Genomic DNA, 17,881 nt, shown 5'->3' with positions numbered 1-17,881 from the left:
AAACATAACGAGTATTAGAAACATAATATACTATAAATTGCAAGAATGATCCCAGGAACACAAGAAAATAGATCAGTAAATAGGGCTTTCTACAATAAACAGTGTAAGAAACTGCCAGCACTGGACTTACCTCTCTGACCGTGCGGAAGGGGGTCACCTGCTTTACACGGTGTTACAAATTCTCCTTCCACCAGCCTTTTCTTGCCCCACAGCAGATCTTTGGTCATTGCCGGCTCTCCATTCAATACCTTTGGATCCCTACGCATATATACATATATCTTTAAATAAAACAGTCAAACCACAACAAACTATAAAAAGATAACCATAGAGCAATGGACAATGTACCAGGTATAGGCAAAGTTAGCTTGATATCAGAGAGAAATAACATCCATTGTGTGGAATATACTGTATTCACAATTTAAACCATGCTTGCATATTTTGGGTCCTTTAACAGAACGGTTCTAATTTGGAATGCAGAGGTTGACAGGAATTTTTTTATAAATGTGACATAAGCTTACCAAAGTCTTTTGGAACATAGGACCATTTATCAGTATTCCCTAATAGCCAATATGCACCAAACTGTGTCCTGCCCCGAGTATAATGTGAATTTATTACCATTATTATCATTCAATACATGTTCTCTCTCTCGATCTTGACCATTTATGATCGATCAGTATGGAGCAACCATGACACTGCAGATGTTTGTGACATTTCAGAGAACATATTTTCCCAAGCAGTACTAACATGTTCTGTATGTGATCCTGAGTGACTGCCTGTGGTGTCCGCAGCCTGGTCTAGAACTCACCTCTTTATGTGCAGCTTGGATTGATAATTTACAGAGGCTTCCTGCCCATCTTCACTCTGCTCTGAATGGCTAAATGACTGCTCCATTTCATTCAGAGCCTTCAAAATATATAAAAAAAAAACTATAAGATAAGAAATTTTAAAACCTAGCTGGAGCAAATCATATTTACAGCGGAGATCATTTGCCTGACACTAATACATGTTTGTTTGAGCAGCAAGATTAAATACTCGAGACTAAACAGCCAAACAAAATGACTTATGCCAAGTGTTCAGGAAAGACCGCAGCAGCTCCTGTATTGCGGGATCCCTAATCTTTCGTACATAAGAGGGAATAACCCTCAATAGAGATGTTATCAAACCAAAAATAGGACACCATCTCCCAAGAGGACGACAGTAGGAAGGAAAGAAGAGAAAGGAAGGTTTACAATATACAGTTTTCTTACAGGAACACTATAGGGTCTGAAATACAAATTTGTATTCCTAAGCCTATAGTGTTAAAAACACTATTCAGGTCCTCGTCCCCCTTAAATAGGATAAAAACACAGCTTTATTCCAGCTCTGCCCCCGATGTGCCTCCTTGGCTGAGATCATCAGAATTGATGATCTCAGCCAATCCAATGCTTTCCTATGGGAATTACATTAAAAAGCCTGCAGGGACATACTATACTGACCAGAACAATTACATTAAGCTGTGTAGTGTCCCTTTAATGATTGTAAAACTGAACACAACAGAAGACCCATTTACACCCACTCTTGAAATAGGAAGGCAGTGGAAAGGAAACTCTCAGGAACAAGTCACCAATTTTTTGTTGGATAATGAAAATAAATCACAGTAATTGTCAGAAGGTACAAGGAAATAAATACAATAGTAAAATACCTTGACACACAAAACAGATAGTGTTACACAACTTGGACTGAACTTACAGCCTTACGCAGGAGGTGGAACTTTAAAAATTTAGTAGAGATCCATTAAATATGCAACAGCCAAATGGACCACGGGGTGTATTGCTACTGCCTACGACTGTGTGCACGGATTTCTCCAGTACCCAAAAATGTTTTTATAAAAATTCCAGCATTGTGGGTCCCAAAATCTGTCAAACTGATGACCAGATATAAAAATTATTAATACTAGCCAAGCATAGGATACTTCTGGACATACTCACCAGGTCTCAATTTTTACTTACCAATGGCTAGTGAGGGAGTGAAATTTAGTGCCCTGTTGTATAATAATGTTATATGATACTATGTAGACTATCATGAATTACTATTGAACTATTATGAACTGTAACCAAGGTCAGATGGTCAAACCATAAAAGTAGCCATTTAACTATCGTTTCTAGCTTCCATACAGTGACTGGAAGCCAGAAACACTGTACAATAAGCCTATATTAGCTGTAGCATATGCAGAGGACAGTGGGCTCTTACCTGTGAATCCATGATAGACTGACTCAGGATGGAAAGACGTGTGGGTGGATCCTTCCTCCAAACAATAGGGCCTTGGGAGGACTCCAGGTCACAGGATGGTGCCAGTGTCACGTTAGGATCTCCTGGAAAGTAGGAGAGAGAAGAGCAGAGCATTCAGAGTAAATGATATACACAAAACCAACTCTGCAGCATTAAAACCATGTGAAAATAACACCAACGCCATAAATATATTTATCAGTACTGATGATCTCCTGGAGGCAGAACGTAGTTGTGACGAGAGACCCTCTTGCACTGGTTTAGAGTTGAGTTAATTCTATATTTTTACAGGTTTAGGAGGGAGCCCAGGTGTTGCAAAATAAAAAAAATCATAATGCTGGAGTATTCCTAAAAAAAATAAAAAATAAAAGTGCAAGTGTTTTTTCTACTCTTCACCTTATTTAAAAGCTTGCACCCAAACTGTAAATCTTTATCCTCCCTCCACTACAGCCAGCTGCAAATGTCATATCTAATAATTCACCAATTCACTTTTTCTCAGCGATAAACTTTAAAAGGACTGGCAACTACATTCAACTTCAGGTCTGCACTCCACTTTCACATTCTGTACTAATCCCTCTTCAGCATTACATCTTCCTACACTCCTTATCTCCTGCTAATTTTTTTCATTCTCTACACAAGACTGTCCTATTTACCCTTCTTCGCTTATCTCCTGCCATCTGTAATCTCTGCTCCTATGCCTTTCTCTGCTAGTGCTACATCTTGTCAGCACCATTGCTCTCTCTCAGTTTCCTACCAACTCCTTTATTACATCTAATCAGCAAGAAATTTCAGCTTGGAATGGCCTCCCCCTCTGTCCCTTAGTCAATTTTATTTTACTTTGTTTCTCTGATTCACAGCTCCTTAACCTCTATATGTCCTTAATTCAGCTGTCAACTTAACTTCCACCATTCCAAATTTGCTCACTGATGAATGACTAGTATGGTAGAATTATTAATAAAAGTGTTACGTGAGTTTACCACCTGTGACAAACTCCCCTACCCACGGGAGTTTGCCAAAAGCTCCTGGAGGAGCCCGCTTGCCGGCCTCCTGCCAACAGACTATGGGCCCTGCAGGGAAACCTGTAAAAGACTATTTAACTGGCTTGGTTCGTGTGATTCCCCTATGCTGCTCGGGAACCGAACCGCCGCACAAACTATGGAACACCCGGGAGCTTGTTACACCTAATGGATACAGTGTAACAATCCTAACCGCAGTGTTCTAATGGTTCGTCTGGGTGGCAGCCGTCCGGATGCACGAACACGTGGTGGCGGCCATCTTGTTCGCACGAACGCAGGCAGCTTCCATGATTGCCTGCGTTCGGTTTTATATAACTCAGAAGAACACTGTTCGGTGGGATCGTACGTCTGAATGAAGAGAACAAGCTCCACGATATGTCAATGGACTCTGTTCAGTAGTTTGTTCTATTTTAAACTACCAAACTTGACCAACCACTGCCACTTGTTCCATGAAACTATTTTGGGCAGGAGCCTTGTGTGCGGTCGGTCAAACTATGACTTCCATGAAAATCTCGAACACCTGAACCGATCTGGGTGATTTTATTTTATTTATAAAATATTTTACCAGGAAAGATACATAGAGATTTCTCTCGTTTTTAAGTATGTCCTGGGTCAACAAATCATTGCATTGTTACAATTAGGGTACAATAAAATACAAAAACAATATTAATACACAATAAATACAAAATTTAACATAGAACAGGTAGGAAATATATAATCAACCATGACAAGTGCATTCTGTTTTGAGGTATGTAGAGAGGGATCTCTTAAAGGACTTTAGGCTTGGGGAAGATTTTAAATTGTGCAGGAGGTCGTTCCACAATTGCGGTGCTCTGTAGGAGGAGGATCGGGCTGCTTTCTTTTTGTATTGAGGTAGACTAAGTAAAGTGTTGGTACTGGATCACAGGTTATAAGAAGTGGGAACAGCTGGGGAAAGCATTGTGTTCAGGTAGGGTGGGAGTTTCCCAGAAAAGCTCTTAAACACAAGGCTGGAAAGATGAAGGGTGCGTCTGGGATATGTTAGTCACCCAGATCAGGGCTATCAGGGGGTATAACTCTTGTGGGGTTTTCATAGTTTAAAGTTACTTTTGGGGTTTCTGTGAAATGTGTGTTTTTTGTGCCTGGAGAGAATTGAGTTTGTACAGTTCCTTACTCAATTATCTCCCAGGCATAGGGGAGGGATTATCCTGTTTTGTGTGGGAGTGTCATGGGTGTGCTTGTTTGTGTTCAGAATGTAAAAAGCAGCCCATCTGGCCATTAAAACAGATTAAAACATTCCAGTTTGTACTCCCAGAACTATGTGTCGTCTGGTTACTGGGAAAGGGATAATCACTAATCACGGTTACAGTGTGGAGGATTCAACGGGGAAAGTCCTTGTAAGGACTAGAGCTCCCAAGACTGAGTGTTGTCAGGTTCCTGGGTGTGGATAGAGCAAGTTCCCCATTCGGCTCCAAGAGGGAGCAGTTTCATGAACCCAGTCAAGCCACAATTGTGGGCAGAAGTGCTGTGGTTTGTCCCCTGTTTCAGCTAGGAAGCAGTTCTTGGCGGAGGTACCGAGCCAGGGGTACAGGGAGCTCCGTTACACCAACCTACCTGCACGTCTACGCGGAGCATCTCCAAATAAATCCTTCACAACAGCCAGTGTTCTGTCTGAATCCTCCAACACATCCTTGATATTATACTCATCCTGGAGGATCTGAAATGAGAAAACAACAGACTCAGGCACATACTGACACATGGAATGCCCTTCACAAAACATATATCCCACACATTCTAAACCTCACAAGCATTATTAGGACCTTCTTGGACAAAGCAAGGCACAGGAGGACTTTAGTAATATTACCTTCCTCATGATATCATATCGCCTCTCTGCCCAGCGTTCAGGGGTTTCTCGATTCTGTTTCTTGCTTGGTTTCTTCAGGGATTTCTTTTGAAGTTCCCAGTGGGCAAGCCATTGGTTTTTTGATTTGTGGATTTCGTGCCGTTGGACCTACAAAACGGATGACGATCAATGAGAAACATGTGCTGTGCTACAGACATGTGAGGATTATAATCATACACACAGTCTGAGGAGTTTAAACTGATCTTTAGATTTATACCAGGGAAAATGAGTCATTTGACATCCCAAAATTGTATTCCTAGCTTTATAGTACCCTATGTAGCCCCTTCACTCCCCCCCTCACCCCCCACACAGAACACTTTTGTCACTTGAATCCAGCGTTGAGGGACTTTCCTATGCTGGTTTAGCTGACACTTGATATCTTCATGCCCAACGACCCGGAAGCATCTCTAATAGCTGTCTGGTCTGGTAGAGGTGGAGTTAACCCTGCATGGTAATTATAGCAGCTTATCAATAACTGCAATAATTACAGTTGCAGGGTTAAACGGACAGGGTCACTGCACCCAGACCACTTAAATGAGATGAAGTGGTCTGGGTGCTTATAGTGTCCCTTTAAGGAATGCTCCAAGCACCATAACCATAAAACCCCGCTGTTGTCAAACTGCTTTAACCCCTTAAAACTGAGGTAATTGTCCTGGTTCAGAACCAAAAAAAAACTAAAACCTAGAATTTGAGCTATACGTCAGTTCAACTATAACTTTGCTCTTTCATATTACGTGCACCCACACTTTTTATACATAAATTTGTTCCCTTCGAATGTATCTGGCAAGGTGAGTAGGACTCATGTGCTGGGGCGGCACAGACTTTACGACGTGTCATTTTGTCCTAATGTCGTTAAAGCCCATGCCATTCAGGACGTAATGACACGCCCTAGTGGCGGAAAGGAGTTAGACAGATTACTGTGGTATGACACAATGCCCCCCCCCCCCTGGCATCATATGCACTACACTGGGATGTAGGAGTTGCTTGGAGTGTTCCTTTAAAAAGGAACGGTCACTTCCCAAATTTTACCAGAACCTAATAGCCATCAAAAAGTTTTAATACTTTCTAAAATATTTTCTTTAAGATTCCTTCACATGCTCTGCTGGCCTATCCAGGCAAAATATGAAAATCTGTTAACTCTTGTAGTGCTGTATGAAAATGTAGAGATTATACATGACTATAAAATGACCAGAGGCAACAAGGGACAGTGAATTGCTCCAACATGGAAGTGCAGAGGAGGTCAGTAACTTTTTTAAGTCACACTGAAAGCGATTGGCTTACCATCCTAACACTGAAAAACTGCTACATCGTAATAAACCAACAATAGCCAAATAAATCAATCTTTGGGTGTTATTATTTCACAAGGATATAAAGCAGGAACATTTTAAGGCAATTAATTGTTGCTTTTTTGACAGTGCTCACAATTGCCAATAGCCATTAGCAAATGAAAATTAACTCCTTTTGAGTAGAAATGCAACCAGGTAAGTATGCTTGCACCCTGCAGAGGCAGCTAATTGAGGGCTGGGGAGAGGGGACTTGAAATGTTAAAACCCTGTTTTTTGATGTAGTTTCACACTTACCAGCTCTTCAGGGGTTGGTCTATGGATGTTAAGATCTTGAACTGAATTCTGAAAAAGAGGGCAGAGTTGTTACATATAGAGCGATTGCAAAATGTATTATTATTAAATGGAAAATAGTAACATTGCAGTGTGGAATGGCTAAGGGTATATGAACCATGGGGTAAGATAAATGTTAACTCCAAGCAAAACACTTTACCTATTTTCCCTCTCCAAGGCCAAGTTCTCCCCCTCCATCTCACACCCTCAGCCTGATCCTCCCTGGCTTACATTATAGTCTGTAAGGGCTAGGGAGGAGGAACTGAGAGAAGGACGCCCTCCGTGCCGTGATTGTTCTTGGCATCAACATGCTGTGCATACTGGCATCTGACTTCAGTTTTGCAAAGAATTGACATTAGCGAGCCCGGAGCTGTTCTGCACCGGTTAATGATTCTGCAGGAGGTGGAGTTACAATGTCGGCAGCGAAGGGGTTAATCTCTGTATGTGCCGCATTTTAAAGCACAACACCACAAGTACACACTCCAGACACCATGGCCACTTAAAATCACCGACGTGGTCATGATGCTTGGAGTAACCCTTTAAAAAAAAGGAATTTCAATCTAGATACCCACTGTATATGAGCAGGAGAGTTCACTGTTTAGCTATAGCCTATGAGATCAGCAACCTACTGGCTGCACAGACATTGAGGTGACTGCTGTAGCAACTCCCACGTTCACGACTGCTTTCAGAGACGGTTACAAATTAAAGGGTAACTCCAGTGCCAGGAAAACAATCCGTTTTCCTGGCACTGCAGGTCCACTCTCCCTCCCACCTCCCCATCCTCGGTTACTGAAGGGGTGAAAACTCCTTCAGTCACTTACCAGAGGCAACGACATGTCCCACGTCGCTGCTTCTTCCTCGGCCGCCGCTCCTCCTCTGCATTACGTCGGCCGGTGGGCGAGATTAATCCTGCCCACCGACCTAGGAGACCTAATGCGTATCCGCGCATTAGAGCTCCACATAGAAAAGCATTAAATGCTTTTCAGTGCTTTCCTATTGGGAATTGAGCGACGCTGGAGGTCCTCACACAGCGTGAGGACGTCCAGCGACGCTCAAGCACAGGTTTTCTGTGCTATGAAGCAGGAAGTGCCCTCTAGTGGCTGTCTAGTAGACAGCCACTAGAGGAGGAGCTAACCCTGCAAGGTAATTATTGCAGTTTATAAAAAAACTACGATAATTACAATTGCAGGGTTAAGAGTAGTGGGAGTTGGCACCCAGACCACTCCAATGGGCAGAAGTGGTCTGGGTGCCGGGAGTGTCCCTTTAAGAATTCCAAGATGAGAAAGAGAGAAAAAAAATCATTTAAAAGCCTCTGTGGTGCAAGAATTAATTATGGCTAGCGCTTGCTAGCCAGCTACCACATTAAAAAATTACTCGAAGGGCAAATAGTTCTTCAAATTGCCATTCACATGCACGAAAGCAGGCAAATGACATTTAGCAAATGTGAAACTTGCCAGATTAATTTGGCTCCAAATGTTATTAATATCGGTGCTTTGTGAATGTTCCAAATCCTGTCCTTTGTGCAGGATTTGGATGCGAAAGCCCCAGTTTTAGTCAAGACACCAAATGCATCCGGGTAATTGCTGCAAATTCGTTCAGGCCAACTATATTCCATCCGCATTTGGCGTTAGTAAATACGAGAATTGCCAATGTGGATGGAATTCTGTCATTTTCACTGGTGAAATTGTTTTTGGTGAATAACCCCGTAATAACAGAATTGTAAATGAGAACAGATTAGCCACGAGAAGCACTGGTATAATTAAGAAGCAACTCACATCCCATTCCTTTTTTACATGGGTCTTCTTTCTGGGTTTCACAATGGATTGACCTCTTGGAGCACGGTGATATCTTAGACATGACATCTGAAGATTAAAGACATTACAGGGAGGGTAAAAAGGCCCTTCATCACACAGTCTGTATAGGGATTCTGTCTCTCACACACACAGTCTGTATAGGGGTTCTGTCTCTCACACACACAGTCTGTATAGGGGTTCTGTCTCACACACACACACACACACAGTCTGTATAGGGGCTCTGTCTCTCACACACACACACAGTCTGTATAGGGGTTCTGTCTCTCACACACACACAGTCTGTATAGGGATTCTGTCTCACACACACACAGTCTGTAAAGGGGTTCTGTCTCTCACACACACAGTCTGTATAGGGGTTATGTCTCTCACACACACAGTCTGTTTAGGGGTTCTGTCTCTCTCTCTCTCTGTCTCTGGCGGTCTCTCCTGTTACCTCAGGCTGTCTCTCCTGTTACCTCAGGCTGTCTCTCCTGTTACCTCAGGCTGTCTCTCCTGTTACCTCAGGCTGTCTCTCCTGTTACCTCAGGCTGTCTCTCCTGTTACCTCAGGCTGTCTCTCCTGTTACCTCAGGCTGTCTCTCCTGTTACCTCAGGCTGTCTCTCCTGTTACCTCAGGCTGTCTCTCCTGTTACCTCAGGCTGTCTCTCCTGTTACCTCAGGCTGTCTCTCCTGTTACCTCAGGCTGTCTCTCCTGTTACCTCAGGCTGTCTCTCTCTCTCCCTCTCTCAGTCAGTGTCTCTCTCTCTCTCTCTCTCTCTCTCTCAGTCAGTGTCTCTCTCTCTCTCTCTCTCTCTCAGTCAGTGTCTCTCTCTCTCAGTCAGTGTCTCTCTCTCTCAGTCAGTGTCTCTCTCTCTCAGTCAGTGTCTCTCTCTCTCAGTCAGTGTCTCTCTCTCTCAGTCAGTGTCTCTCTCTCTCAGTCAGTGTCTCTCTCTCTCAGTCAGTGTCTCTCTCTCTCAGTCAGTGTCTCTCTCTCTCAGTCAGTGTCTCTCTCTCTCTCAGTCAGTGTCTCTCTCTCTCTCAGTCAGTGTCTCTCTCTCTCTCAGTCAGTGTCTCTCTCTCTCTCTCAGTCAGTGTCTCTCTCTCTCTCTCTCAGTCAGTGTCTCTCTCTCTCTCTCTCAGTCAGTGTCTCTCTCTCTCTCTCTCAGTCAGTGTCTCTCTCTCTCTCTCTCAGTCAGTGTCTCTCTCTCTCTCTCTCAGTCAGTGTCTCTCTCTCTCTCTCAGTCAGTGTCTCTCTCTCTCTCTCTCAGTCAGTGTCTCTCTCTCTCTCTCTCGGTCAGTGTCTCTCTCTCTCTCTCTCAGTCAGTGTCTCTCTCTCTCAGTCAGTGTCTCTCTCTCTCAGTCAGTGTCTCTCTCTCTCAGTCAGTGTCTCTCTCTCTCAGTCAGTGTCTCTCTCTCTCAGTCAGTGTCTCTCTCTCTCAGTCAGTGTCTCTCTCTCTCAGTCAGTGTCTCTCTCTCTCAGTCAGTGTCTCTCTCTCTCAGTCAGTGTCTCTCTCTCTCAGTCAGTGTCTCTCTCTCTCAGTCAGTGTCTCTCTCTCTCAGTCAGTGTCTCTCTCTCTCAGTCAGTGTCTCTCTCTCTCAGTCAGTGTCTCTCTCTCTCAGTCAGTGTCTCTCTCTCTCAGTCAGTGTCTCTCTCTCTCAGTCAGTGTCTCTCTCTCTCAGTCAGTGTCTCTCTCTCTCAGTCAGTGTCTCTCTCTCTCAGTCAGTGTCTCTCTCTCTCAGTCAGTGTCTCTCTCTCTCTCAGTCAGTGTCTCTCTCTCTCTCAGTCAGTGTCTCTCTCTCTCTCAGTCAGTGTCTCTCTCTCTCTCAGTCAGTGTCTCTCTCTCTCTCAGTCAGTGTCTCTCTCTCTCAGTCAGTGTCTCTCTCTCTCTCAGTCAGTGTCTCTCTCTCTCAGTCAGTGTCTCTCTCTCTCAGTCAGTGTCTCTATCTCTCAGTCAGTGTCTCTCTCTCTCTCAGTCAGTGTCTCTCTCTCTCTCTCAGTCAGTGTCTCTCTCTCTCTCTCTCAGTCAGTGTCTCTCTCTCTCAGTCAGTGTCTCTCTCTCTCAGTCAGTGTCTCTCTCTCTCAGTCAGTGTCTCTCTCTCTCTCTCAGTCAGTGTCTCTCTCTCTCTCTCTCAGTCAGTGTCTCTCTCTCTCTCTGTCAGTCAGTGTCTCTCTCTCTCTCTCAGTCAGTGTCTCTCTCTCTCTCTCTCTCAGTCAGTGTCTCTCTCTCTCTCTCTCAGTCAGTGTCTCTCTCTCTCTCAGTCAGTGTCTCTCTCTCTCTCTCAGTCAGTCAGTGTCTCTCTCTCTCTCAGTCAGTCAGTGTCTCTCTCTCTCTCTCTCAGTCAGTCAGTGTCTCTCTCTCTCTCAGTCAGTCAGTGTCTCTCTCTCTCTCTCTCAGTCAGTCAGTGTCTCTCTCTCTCTCTCAGTCAGTCAGTGTCTCTCTCTCTCTCAGTCAGTCAGTGTCTCTCTCTCTCTCAGTCAGTCAGTGTCTCTCTCTCTCTCAGTCAGTCAGTGTCTCTCTCTCTCTCAGTCAGTCAGTGTCTCTCTCTCTCTCTCAGTCAGTGTCTCTCTCTCTCTCAGTCAGTGTCTCTCTCTCTCTCAGTCAGTCAGTGTCTCTCTCTCAGTCAGTCAGTGTCTCTCTCTCTCTCAGTCAGTGTCTCTCTCTCTCTCTCAGTCAGTGTCTCTCTCTCTCTCTCAGTCAGTCAGTGTCTCTCTCTCTCTCTCTCAGTCAGTGTCTCTCTCTCAGTCAGTCAGTGTCTCTCTCTCTCTCAGTCAGTCAGTGTCTCTCTCTCTCTCTCTCAGTCAGTGTCTCTCTCTCTCTCTCTCAGTCAGTGTCTCTCTCTCTCTCAGTCAGTGTCTCTCTCTCTCTCTCAGTCAGTCAGTGTCTCTCTCTCTCTCTCAGTCAGTGTCTCTCTCTCTCTCTCTCTCAGTCAGTGTCTCTCTCAGTCAGTGTCTCTCTCTCTCTCTCTCTCTCTCTCAGTCAGTGTCTCTCTCTCTCTCTCTCAGTCAGTGTCTCTCTCTCTCTCTCTCTCAGTCAGTGTCTCTCTCTCTCTCTCAGTCAGTGTCTCTCTCTCTCTCTCTCTCAGTCAGTGTCTCTCTCTCTCTCAGTCAGTGTCTCTCTCTCTCTCAGTCAGTGTCTCTCTCTCTCTCTCTCTCTCAGTCAGTGTCTCTCTCTCTCTCTCTCTCAGTCAGTGTCTCTCTCTCTCAGTCAGTCAGTGTCTCTCTCTCTCTCTCTGTCAGTCAGTGTCTCTCTCTCTCAGTCAGTCAGTGTCTCTCTCTCTCTCTCAGTCAGTCAGTGTCTCTCTCTCTCTCAGTCAGTCAGTCTCTCTCTCTCTCTCAGTCAGTGTCTCTCTCTCTCTCTCTCAGTCAGTGTCTCTCTCTCTCTCTCTCAGTCAGTGTCTCTCTCTCTCTCTCAGTCAGTGTCTCTCTCTCTCTCTCAGTCAGTGTCTCTCTCTCTCTCTCTCAGTCAGTGTCTCTCTCTCTCTCTCTCAGTCAGTGTCTCTCTCTCTCTCTCTCAGTCAGTGTCTCTCTCTCTCTCTCTCAGTCAGTGTCTCTCTCTCTCTCTCTCAGTCAGTGTCTCTCTCTCTCTCTCTCAGTCAGTGTCTCTCTCTCTCTCTCTCAGTCAGTGTCTCTCTCTCTCTCTCTCTCTCAGTCAGTGTCTCTCTCTCTCTCTCTCAGTCAGTGTCTCTCTCTCTCTCTCTCAGTCAGTGTCTCTCTCTCTCTCTCAGTCAGTGTCTCTCTCTCTCTCTCTCAGTCAGTGTCTCTCTCTCTCTCTCTCAGTGTCTCTCTCTCTCTCACTCAGTCAGTGTCTCTCTCTCTCTCTCTCAGTCAGTGTCTCTCTCTCTCTCAGTCAGTCAGTGTCTCTCTCTCTCAGTCAGTCAGTGTCTCTCTCTCTCTCAGTCAGTCAGTGTCTCTCTCTCTCTCTCTCTCAGTCAGTGTCTCTCTCTCTCTCTCTCTCAGTCAGTGTCTCTCTCAGTCAGTGTCTCTCTCTCTCTCTCTCTCTCTCTCAGTCAGTGTCTCTCTCTCTCTCTCTCAGTCAGTGTCTCTCTCTCTCTCTCTCAGTCAGTGTCTCTCTCTCTCTCTCAGTCAGTGTCTCTCTCTCTCTCTCTCTCTCAGTCAGTGTCTCTCTCTCTCAGTCAGTGTCTCTCTCTCTCTCTCTCTCTCAGTCAGTGTCTCTCTCTCTCTCTCTCTCAGTCAGTCTCTCTCTCTCTCAGTCAGTCAGTGTCTCTCTCTCTCTCTCTCTCAGTCAGTGTCTCTCTCTCTCAGTCAGTCAGTGTCTCTCTCTCTCTCTCAGTCAGTCAGTGTCTCTCTCTCTCTCTCAGTCAGTGTCTCTCTCTCTCTCTCTCAGTCAGTCAGTGTCTCTCTCTCTCTCTCTCAGTCAGTGTCTCTCTCTCTCTCAGTCAGTCAGTCTCTCTCTCTCTCTCAGTCAGTGTCTCTCTCTCTCTCTCTCTCAGTCAGTGTCTCTCTCTCTCTCTCAGTCAGTGTCTCTCTCTCTCTCTCAGTCAGTGTCTCTCTCTCTCTCTCTCTCTCAGTCAGTGTCTCTCTCTCTCTCTCAGTCAGTGTCTCTCTCTCTCTCTCTCAGTCAGTGTCTCTCTCTCTCTCTCTCTCAGTCAGTGTCTCTCTCTCTCTCTCTCAGTCAGTGTCTCTCTCTCTCTCTCTCAGTCAGTGTCTCTCTCTCTCTCTCTCTCAGTCAGTGTCTCTCTCTCTCAGTCAGTCAGTGTCTCTCTCTCTCTCTCAGTCAGTCAGTGTCTCTCTCTCTCTCAGTCAGTCAGTCTCTCTCTCTCTCTCAGTCAGTGTCTCTCTCTCTCTCTCTCAGTCAGTGTCTCTCTCTCTCTCTCTCAGTCAGTGTCTCTCTCTCTCTCTCAGTCAGTGTCTCTCTCTCTCTCTCTCTCAGTCAGTGTCTCTCTCTCTCTGTCAGTGTCTCTCTCTCTCTCTCTCAGTCAGTGTCTCTCTCTCTCTCTCTCAGTCAGTGTCTCTCTCTCTCTCTCTCAGTCAGTGTCTCTCTCTCTCTCTCTCTCTCTCAGTCAGTGTCTCTCTCTCTCTCTCTCTCAGTCAGTGTCTCTCTCTCTCTCTCTCTCAGTCAGTGTCTCTCTCTCTCTCTCTCTCAGTCAGTGTCTCTCTCTCTCTCTCTCTCAGTCAGTGTCTCTCTCTCTCTCTCTCTCTCTCTCTCTCAGTCAGTGTCTCTCTCTCTCTCTCAGTCAGTGTCTCTCTCTCTCTCTCAGTCAGTGTCTCTCTCTCTCTCTCAGTCAGTGTCTCTCTCTCTCTCTCTCAGTCAGTGTCTCTCTCTCTCTCTCTCAGTCAGTGTCTCTCTCTCTCTCTCAGTCAGTCAGTCTCTCTCTCTCTCTCAGTCAGTGTCTCTCTCTCTCTCTCTCTCAGTCAGTGTCTCTCTCTCTCTCTCAGTCAGTGTCTCTCTCTCTCTCTCAGTCAGTGTCTCTCTCTCTCTCTCTCTCTCTCAGTCAGTGTCTCTCTCTCTCTCTCAGTCAGTGTCTCTCTCTCTCTCTCTCAGTCAGTGTCTCTCTCTCTCTCTCTCTCAGTCAGTGTCTCTCTCTCTCTCTCTCAGTCAGTGTCTCTCTCTCTCTCTCTCAGTCAGTGTCTCTCTCTCTCTCTCTCTCAGTCAGTGTCTCTCTCTCTCTCAGTCAGTGTCTCTCTCTCTCTCTCTCTCAGTCAGTGTCTCTCTCTCTCTCTCTCTCAGTCAGTGTCTCTCTCTCTCTCTCAGTCAGTGTCTCTCTCTCTCTCTCTCAGTCAGTGTCTCTCTCTCTCTCTCTCAGTCAGTGTCTCTCTCTCTCTCTCAGTCAGTGTCTCTCTCTCTCTCTCTCAGTCAGTGTCTCTCTCTCTCTCTCTCAGTCAGTGTCTCTCTCTCTCTCTCTCAGTCAGTGTCTCTCTCTCTCTCTCTCAGTCAGTGTCTCTCTCTCTCTCTCTCAGTCAGTGTCTCTCTCTCTCTCTCTCTCTCTCAGTCAGTGTCTCTCTCTCTCTCTCTCAGTCAGTGTCTCTCTCTCTCTCTCTCTCAGTCAGTGTCTCTCTCTCTCTCTCTCTCAGTCAGTGTCTCTCTCTCTCTCTCTCTCTCTCTCTCTCAGTCAGTGTCTCTCTCTCTCTCTCTCTCAGTCAGTGTCTCTCTCTCTCTCTCAGTCAGTGTCTCTCTCTCTCTCTCTGTCAGTGTCTCTCTCTCTCTCTCTCAGTCAGTGTCTCTCTCTCTCTCAGTCAGTGTCTTTCTCTCTCTCTGTCAGTGTGTCTCTCTCTCTCTCAGTCAGTGTCTCTCTCTCTCTCTCTCAGTCAGTGTCTCTCTCTCTCTCAGTCAGTCAGTGTCTCTCTCTCTCACTCAGTCAGTGTCTCTCTCTCTCTCTCTCAGTCAGTGTCTCTCTCTCTCTCTCTCTCTCTCAGTCAGTGTCTCTCTCTCTCTCTCTCTCAGTCAGTGTCTCTCTCAGTCAGTGTCTCTCTCTCTCTCTCTCTCTCTCTCAGTCAGTGTCTCTCTCTCTCTCTCTCTCAGTCAGTGTCTCTCTCTCTCTCTCAGTCAGTGTCTCTCTCTCTCTCTCAGTCAGTGTCTCTCTCTCTCTCTCTCTCAGTCAGTGTCTCTCTCTCTCTCAGTCAGTGTCTCTCTCTCTCTCTCTCAGTCAGTGTCTCTCTCTCTCTCTCTCTCAGTCAGTGTCTCTCTCTCTCAGTCAGTCAGTGTCTCTCTCTCTCTCTCTCAGTCAGTGTCTCTCTCTCTCTCTCAGTCAGTGTCTCTCTCTCTCTCTCTCAGTCAGTGTCTCTCTCTCTCTCTCTCAGTCAGTGTCTCTCTCTCTCTCTCAGTCAGTCAGTGTCTCTCTCTCTCTCTCAGTCAGTCAGTCTCTCTCTCTCTCTCAGTCAGTGTCTCTCTCTCTCTCTCTCAGTCAGTGTCTCTCTCTCTCTCTCTCTCAGTCAGTGTCTCTCTCTCTCTCTCTCAGTCAGTGTCTCTCTCTCTCTCTCAGTCAGTGTCTCTCTCTCTCTCTCTCTCTCAGTCAGTGTCTCTCTCTCTCTCTCAGTCAGTGTCTCTCTCTCTCTCTCTCAGTCAGTGTCTCTCTCTCTCTCAGTCAGTGTCTCTCTCTCTCTCTCTCAGTCAGTGTCTCTCTCTCTCTCTCTCAGTCAGTGTCTCTCTCTCTCTCTCTCAGTCAGTGTCTCTCTCTCTCTCTCTCTCTCAGTCAGTGTCTCTCTCTCTCTCTCTCTCAGTCAGTGTCTCTCTCTCTCTCTCAGTCAGTGTCTCTCTCTCTCTCTCTCTCAGTCAGTGTCTCTCTCTCTCTTTCAGTGTCTCTCTCTCTCTCTCTCAGTCAGTGTCTCTCTCTCTCTCTCTCAGTCAGTGTCTCTCTCTCTCTCTCTCAGTCAGTGTCTTCTCTCTCTCTCAGTCAGTGTCTCTCTCTCTCTCTCTCAGTCAGTGTCTCTCTCTCTCTCTCTCAGTCAGTGTCTCTCTCTCTCAGTCAGTCAGTCTCTCTCTCTCTCTCAGTCAGTGTCTCTCTCTCTCTCAGTCAGTGTCTCTCTCTCTCTCAGTCAGTCAGTCTCTCTCTCTCTCTCAGTCAGTCAGTCTCTCTCTCTCTCTCAGTCAGTGTCTCTCTCTCTCTCTCTCTCAGTCAGTGTCTCTCTCTCTCTCTCAGTCAGTCTCTCTCTCTCTCTCAGTCAGTCAGTCTCTCTCTCTCTCAGTCAGTGTCTCTCTCTCTCTCTCTCAGTCAGTGTCTCTCTCTCTCTCTCTCAGTCAGTGTCTCTCTCTCTCTCTCTCAGTCAGTGTCTCTCTCTCTCTCAGTCAGTGTCTCTCTCTCTCTCTCTCAGTCAGTGTCTCTCTCTCTCTCAGTCAGTGTCTCTCTCTCTCTCTCTCAGTCAGTGTCTCTCTCTCTCTCTCTCAGTCAGTGTCTCTCTATCTCTCTCTCTCTCTCTCAGTCAGTGTCTCTCTCTCTCTCTCTCTCTCTCAGTCAGTGTCTCTCTCTCTCTCTCTCAGTCAGTGTCTCTCTCTCTCTCTCTCAGTCAGTGTCTCTCTCTCTCTCTCTCTCAGTCAGTGTCTCTCTCTCTCTCTCTCTCAGTCAGTGTCTCTCTCTCTCTCTCTCTCTCAGTCAGTGTCTCTCTCTCTCTCTCTCTCTCAGTCAGTGTCTCTCTCTCTCTCTCTCAGTCAGTGTCTCTCTCTCTCTCTCTCTCTCAGTCAGTGTCTCTCTCTCTCTCTCAGTCAGTGTCTCTCTCTCTCTCTCTCAGTCAGTGTCTCTCTCTCTCTCTCTCAGTCAGTGTCTCTCTCTCTCTCTCTCAGTCAGTGTCTCTCTCTCAGTCAGTGTCTCTCTCTCTCTCTCTCTCAGTCAGTGTCTCTCTCTCTCTCAGTCAGTGTCTCTCTCTCTCTCTCAGTCAGTCAGTCTCTCTCTCTCAGTCAGTCTCTCTCTCTCAGTCAGTGTCTCTCTCTCTCTCTCAGTCAGTGTCTCTCTCTCTCTCTCAGTCAGTGTCTCTCTCTCTCTCTCAGTCAGTCTCTCTCTCTCTCTCTCAGTCAGTCTCTCTCTCTCTCTCTCTCTCAGTCAGTCAGTCTCTCTCTCTCTCAGTCAGTCTCTCTCTCTCTCAGTCAGTCTCTCTCTCTCAGTCAGTCAGTCTCTCTCTCTCTCTCTCTCTCTCAGTCAGTCTCTCTCTCTCTCTCTCTCAGTCAGTGTCTCTCTCTGTCTCTGTCTCCTGTTACCTCAGGCGGTCTCTCTCGCTGTCTCTCCTGTTACCTCAGGCGGTCTCTCTCGCTGTCGGCTACTCCTAATGTCTGCCAGTTTAATATTACCGCTTCAACATCCCCGATCCCCGCCGGAACTGCATGGATCCATCACTTCCGGTAACGTTTCCATGGCAACCACTGCTGATACATCATCTAGCAGGAGGGGTTACAACGACAGCTGGGCGGGCGGTTTCCGTGTTAGGGGCGGGGCTACCATAAGAGTGGGCGAGGTTATCGAGTTAGGGGCGGGGCTACTATAAAAGTGGTCGAGGTTATCGTGTTAGGGGCGGGGCTACTATAAAAGTGGGCGAGGTTATCGTGTTAGGGGCGGGGTTACTTTCAGAGTAGGCGAGGTTATCGTGTTAGGGGCGGGGCTACTCGAAAAGTGGGCGAGGTTGTCGTGTCTTGGACCGGTCGCCGCTCTATTGTAGCTATTGAAGAACCCTTGGAAAGTCCATCTCACTAAAGGTAAGTGAAGGACTTTGGGGCACTTATAGCCCTTAATACCCCTAGTCCTACCCCTCAATACCCCTAGTCCTCAATACCCCTAGTCCTCAATACCCCTAGTCCTCAATGCCCCTAGCCCTCAACACCCCTAGCCCTCAATACCCCTAGCCCTCAACATCCCTAGCCCTCAA

At 46.3% G+C, this 17,881-nt stretch overlaps 1 protein-coding gene across 2 annotated transcripts in view; it reads right to left on the bottom strand.

Moving 5' to 3' along the window:
• The window catches only part of SPICE1 (spindle and centriole associated protein 1), a 36,826-nt gene extending 19,461 nt beyond the window's left edge, over window positions 1–17,365 (bottom strand). Inside the window, exons 1-8 of one of the 2 annotated variants that reach the window (XM_063446176.1) lie at window positions 17,220–17,365; window positions 8,555–8,641; window positions 6,744–6,791; window positions 5,125–5,271; window positions 4,875–4,977; window positions 2,230–2,351; window positions 806–903; window positions 131–258 (exon numbers count right to left, since the gene is read on the bottom strand). In XM_063446176.1, the coding sequence (XP_063302246.1) occupies window positions 131–258; window positions 806–903; window positions 2,230–2,351; window positions 4,875–4,977; window positions 5,125–5,271; window positions 6,744–6,791; window positions 8,555–8,641 (733 nt within the window). In that variant the 5' untranslated portion in view covers window positions 17,220–17,365. The remainder of the gene's footprint in view (window positions 1–130; window positions 259–805; window positions 904–2,229; window positions 2,352–4,874; window positions 4,978–5,124; window positions 5,272–6,743; window positions 6,792–8,554; window positions 8,642–17,219) is intronic. The other variant, XM_063446180.1, reaches the window with a different exon arrangement.
• Between the last annotated feature and the right edge of the window lie 516 nt (window positions 17,366–17,881).

This window comes from Pelobates fuscus, chromosome 1 (genome assembly GCF_036172605.1).
Source record: "Pelobates fuscus isolate aPelFus1 chromosome 1, aPelFus1.pri, whole genome shotgun sequence".
In the NCBI taxonomy this organism is placed as follows: domain Eukaryota; kingdom Metazoa; phylum Chordata; class Amphibia; order Anura; family Pelobatidae; genus Pelobates; species Pelobates fuscus.
Note: the sequence above shows the minus strand (reverse complement) of the source record. Positions and strands in the feature narration are given on the sequence as shown.